The following is a 5553-nucleotide window of genomic DNA, read 5'->3' as shown; positions in this document are numbered from 1 at the left end:
TGCTACAAGCACTTTCCAGCCCAACAGCTTCATCAGAGACAGGGGCATAATGAGGATGGACCCAGGGAAGGAAGGGAATGGAGCCGGACCTGGGTGAGTGCTTTCCTGGCTGGCAGTTCTGCTGTGTCACTCTGCTTTCCCCAACAGACTGTCGACCCCTGCAGCTCCTCTGATACACGGTGCAGAACTTCCCCTGATGTGGGCCAAGAGCCACCCACCCACCACCCTGTATCACGGTCCAGCACTGCCAGCCAGGCCATCTCAGGGGCCCTCGGTGGAACAGGACTTCTAAGGTGCTGGCACCTGCTGGAGGTGTGCTTAGCTTGCTGGGCAAGGCACAGACCCCAGGCAGGTGTGATGAGCAACAAAGCTTCCGGCCACCCTTGCTGAGCAGTGCCGCCAGGGGAGGGAGCAGGACCGGAAGGGGCCTTGCTCAGTTATCTGGCTCAGAACAAGTGCTGCTCAGCTCAAGTGCTGCCCCCCGCCTCTGCAGAGCCCGTGGAGCAGTCATAGCCACGGCCATCCAGGCTGTATGGGGGACCCTGACCTTAGCTCCCTGGGGTGTCACGCTGGGGAGCAAAGCCGCCCCTTCAGGACACCGCCCCCAGGCCCAGGGAGCCAGGTACGCGAGAGGCCCGCAGGTCCAGTTACCAATGGTGACGGTGTAGATGGAGTTGGCATAGCCGTCATAGTTGCAGTTGTCACTGTGCTGTCCCCCATTGCCACTGGCCACAACAAAAATGCTCCCAAAGCCTCGGCGACCAGCAATGACCCCATGCTGCAAGGCGGCCTGTGGAGGAGGGTGGGGGGAGGCGTCACCACTCGCGAGCACGTTCCCAGGAGGCTGATGTGCCCCACTCCAGCCTGTCCCTACCGGGGAGGGGGTGGGGAGGGGCTGACCCCGTTCCACTCTACCTTTCCCAGCTGATGAGGGCCGTCCACAGTCTTGCCATCGTCGTCAGGGCCCCAGCTGTGGAAAAACAACATGAACCCGTCACACTGTGTGAAACCCTGAGCAGGCCCCGAAACCGCGGCCCACAGACTGCCCTTGGGATGCATACCATGGCCACTGCTGCTTGAAGTAGCATAGCAGGGACCAGGGCTGCTGGATCCTTCCCCCAGCTCTGCTGTATGATCCTGAGAGCTCATGGCCCTCCTCTGCACTCCAACCCCCTCCTCGAGGTAGGGGCAACAACCCTGAGCCATCCTTGCCACAGGAAGGTACAGAACTTTCATTAATGTCTGAAGACCCCTCTGCAAAGGGCACCAGAGACCTGCCAATTCTCCCTGTCACCCTTGGGGTCTCCCTGTCTGTGGCCCCTCTACTACTGCTGTCCTCAGGCCCAGCAGAAGCTATCTGGGGCAGAGCAAGCTGGCCCCATGCTGCCTGCTCGGTGTTAGGAGCGAGTGCACGAAGGGCGGTGCTGTTGATCTTGGTGCCTCGCGGCTGAGCTGCTAATTGGAAACAGAGGCGGCGGGTGGGAGCGGGTCTGGAGGGAAGGCGGCAGCAGCCTGGCAACTGCAGACAAACCACAGCCCAGGCGTTGCCAGCGCTCCCCACAGCAGGCTCTGGCTGGCCCCATGGGCGCAGAGGCCACGCTGCTGTTCCCAACCAGCTTGCTACGCTGTGGCAGCCCCTGCCTCCCCCACAGCCTGAGGCCAGGGCTCACCTGCAGCTATAGATGTCGTTGATCTGATAGTGCTTGTTGAACGCGATGGCCTCCATGCTGTCGGTGAGAGGCCCGTCCAGCACCCGGATGCCTGTGCAGCAAAAGACCATTAGTGTCACAATTAGCAGGAACAAGCCTCCTCAGGTTTGCAGCTGGGGCACGCTCCCCCTCAGCCAGACTGAACTGGCTCTCCGGGTTTGCTGTCTGCAGATCAGCACTAACGTACGAGCCACATGGGCTCATCCTGGCCTGGCGAACTGAGGGACCAGACTAACGAGTCATATCCCCCCAGCGCAGCACGAGGAAGCAGGGAGGAGTGGGTCTGGAAACGGGGTGCTCCTGGTAGCTGCTAGGTCACCGCGCACTATTTTGCTGACCTGCTCTTGGCTTGTGGGCTGGGGCAGTAGTGGGATGGAGAAGTGGGGCAGGGGACTCAGGTGAGATGAAAGATGTCACGTGTGGCCTCCATAGGACTCAAAAAGCCCCGGTGCTTTGTGCAAGAACACGGCTGTGTGCTCAGGCCTCCCGGACACCAGTCAGCTCACACAGTGCTGTTCCCACCCCCTCCTCTGCTTCAGCTGGGCACAACCCCCTTGTCTTCTGGGCCCGACTTCTGTACTGTGGCACCATGCACTGTCAAAGAGCTGCGGTATTCCTCCCCAGACACAGCTGCATGCAGGCAGCAAACGAAGGGGTCTCTTTGTGTACAGTCCGCAAAGCATTTTGGGATCTTGTGGGACTGAAGGGGGTCCCCGGGGTTGCGAAATGGGATGGGGTTATTCTAAGGAGAACAGCACCACCTGCTGGACACAGGGACACCTGCACCCTGAGCCGAGGCGCTGGGCTTCAAGGGGGTGCAGCGTGGAGCAGGGAGTCCACGGTTCTGCAGCCGCCGCAGCCAAAGGGTAGAGGCAATTGGAACTGGCTTCCTGATGTAGCCAGGCCCATGTACAAGCCAAGGAGCCTTCGAGACCAAGCGCGAGGCAGTGCCAGGACTGTCCAGGGGATGGGAAAGCACTTGGCTTCCCCAGGAGCACGTGGTGCAGGACTGATGCTGCGGACAAACTGTTTTGCACGTGTTTCTGCACCAGGGGCCGTGTTATCTAAGGAATGTTTCAACCAAAGAGGAAGCTTTTGGCTGCACGGCTGGAGTTTGAGGCAGGCAAGAGCTCACATGGCCTGGGCAGTGTCACATGGCACCAGGGGAGGTGTTTCTCGTGCCATGGGGAAGCAGGGACACAGTGGCTTTCAGACCATGGCAGCTGGACTTTTTCCAGGCCCTCCAGGATGGCAGCGACACAGGAGTGATGCCAGCAGAGGCCAGCCAAGCCCCACCCCTCACCCCGAGATAAGGGAAAAATACTCAGCGAGCACAGGAGAGGACCAAAAAGCCACTGGCCTCAGATAACATCACCTGCAATGCGGCTGCCGTAGGCCACGCCCACGGCGCAGATGCTGTTGTTGGGGACGGCCGCAATTTCACCGGCACAGCGTGTCCCGTGGTGATTTCCGTTCTCCTCATCTGGGTGGGGCATGGGGTCGGGGTCATTGGAGTTCAAGTCATAGCTGCCTTCAGGGCTCTGAGAACACACCCACCACCCCTGGTTAGAGGCTTCCTCTGGGGAAAGCAGGACTTAATACTAAGAGCCTCAGGAACTCAGAGGCAAGGTCCACGCGGCCTCGTGCCCGAACACCCGTATGTATCCCTGCAGAAAAGGTGTAGCCAGAGTCAGCGCTGGGCCCCTCTTCATGTCGGGGGGTCCAATTCAAAGATGCTTCGGCATCCAGCAATGCCTCCTCATCCTCCCTCTTGTCCCAGCCAGCTTGCTGAGCTTCCAGCGCCGCCCGGGTTTTCAAGGCACCGTCCTTTCCGTCCTTGCCAGTTTCCTTTCGTCACCTAATGATGACTGGGCCCATGACCTCCGCTCATTTGGTTTTTACCGTGAGGGCTGGAGAGTTAAGCAGCCTCCACCTCGGGCACAGAAGTGAAGGGGCCAAGGCTGGCTCCTGCCAAGCTCTGCCCAAAAACCAAGTCTCATTTCAGGCCTTGCCGGGGCATCGTGCCTTAGACTGGGCAGCTGGGTACTCACGTAATTTGGCTGTATGTCTTTGATAGTGTGCTCCACGCCGTCGTCCACTACCACGACTGTCACGCCATGGCCCGTCACGTTGCGCTCCCACACGCCCGTCACATTGATGTCCTTCCCCGGGCTCCGCCTGTTGTTCTGCACACCGAAAAGAAAACGAGAGATGAGGGAAAGTCGGACAGGGCTGGAGGTCCCAAGCAGCAGGGCAGGTCTGGCTGGGGATGACTCACCAGATGCCACTGCTCGGGGTACTTGGGGTCATTAAAGTGCAGGCTGCGCTTGGAGCGCTTCAGCAGCTTCTGCTCCGAGTGCCACCGCACGCTATCGTGCTGTGCAAACAAAGCCTCCACGGCTCTCCGCACTGCCTCCGGCTTCTGATCCATGCGCCCGGCCGGCTGGTAGGCAAAGAGGTAATGGCCCCGCAGTTCCCCGACACGGCCCACATTCACCAGGCCGGCGGTCCTGGCCAGGTCATCTGCCTGCCGCACCAGCTCCTCCTCGGACAAGGAGGCCCCCTCGGGCACGTTGAGGCTCACTGCCCAGGTGAGCTCGCCGGAGCCTCGGGCCTTCCCCCAGGTCTCAGCTCCAGGTTCGAGTTCTGCACTGTGGGCAAGTCCATTTGGCATCAGCAAGGGCATCGCGGCTGCAGTCAGCCAAAGGCACGTGCGGATACACAGTGTGGCCTCCATCACGCTCCATAGTGGCACCTGCCACCTCCAATGCGGCATCAGACAAACGGGCTGCAGAGAGAGGGAGGCAGAGAGCCCTTTACACCCTGGCTGAGAGAAGCACGGGCCTGGGCAGGCCCCCAGCGAGCACACGGCCAGGATTCCCGACCACGATGTCCCACAGCCCACTTGGACGCTCTCCCTGAACACGCTGCCAGGACACAGCTTGCGAGCCCTGTGACTTCTACCCTCCTGGAAGAGGCAGGCTCCTGCTCTTTGTCCAGGCAGCTCCTGCACTGTGGTTTAGCCGGTGCCCTGTACAGCAGTGCTGGCTGTGGCACCTGGCATCTGACTGTTCAGCGTCCCCTTGGGGGCCCGGGAGACGGCTGCCAGCCTGGACACCCTCAGCCCCAAGCTGGCCACAGCAAACGGCCCCTTGTCCTGTTCCTTGCGGATGCTGCTGACGGGCAGAAGAAAGGGATAATCTGTCTGACTGCTCGACCGCCGCGTCACGGGGCCCTGCTCCCCCCCTGCGGCCTCGCTGCGAGTGCCCGGTCCCCGGGCCTCCCTCGTGGCCCAAGGTGCCGGGGGAAGGGAGCTCAGAGCGGCAGACACAGCCTCGGGCTGGCGATCAGGGCAAAGCCGCTCCCGCCGTAAGCAGGTGAGGCAGAGGAAGGTCACGCGAGCTCAGGGTTCATCTCCTTTCCCCGCCGGCCCTTCCTGGTTCCTGCTGCCACCTGGGCGCCGCGTCCTCCCACGGCTGCGTGCAGTTAACTATTAGCAGAGCCAGCCCTGTGGCCTGGGCTTTGGGACGCGCCCGCGACACCTGCAGAGAAAGGGCCCGCGGGGAAGTGGCAGCAGGAAGAGCGCTGCGCTGCGCTGCGCTGCTCGCTGCCCACATCCGCGAGGGCTGGGCGTCAGCGGGGAGGGGAACTGGTTTAACCACAGCAGCGGGGCGACTCCTGCGTGCAGACGCGCCCCCGCGCTCCCCAGGGCAAAGGCCGTAAAGGGCAAAGGCAGCTCCCCCCCCCTCGGGCTCCGGCGGGCTCGTGGACTCGGCGCAGGAGGGGCAAGAGCAGGGGAGCGCTGCGGGGCGCGGGGGCCGCGTTCAGCACCGGGAAAGCCACG

General features: G+C 61.9%; 1 protein-coding gene across 1 annotated transcript in view; it reads right to left on the bottom strand.

Annotated features, from left to right (window-relative positions):
- Positions 1-5528, bottom strand: part of PCSK7 (proprotein convertase subtilisin/kexin type 7) — a 22709-nt gene extending 17181 nt beyond the window's left edge. The window contains exons 1-6 of the mRNA XM_006030325.3: positions 3988-5528; positions 3761-3895; positions 3085-3250; positions 1671-1761; positions 916-970; positions 652-790 (exon numbers count right to left, since the gene is read on the bottom strand). Of these exons, the coding sequence (XP_006030387.1) occupies positions 652-790; positions 916-970; positions 1671-1761; positions 3085-3250; positions 3761-3895; positions 3988-4485 (1084 nt within the window). The 5' untranslated portion in view covers positions 4486-5528. The remainder of the gene's footprint in view (positions 1-651; positions 791-915; positions 971-1670; positions 1762-3084; positions 3251-3760; positions 3896-3987) is intronic.
- Between the last annotated feature and the right edge of the window lie 25 nt (positions 5529-5553).

This window comes from Alligator sinensis, unplaced genomic scaffold, assembly GCF_000455745.1.
Source record: "Alligator sinensis unplaced genomic scaffold, ASM45574v1 scaffold1626_1, whole genome shotgun sequence".
NCBI lineage: Eukaryota > Metazoa > Chordata > Crocodylia > Alligatoridae > Alligator > Alligator sinensis.
This window is presented reverse-complemented; position numbering and strand designations above follow the sequence as displayed.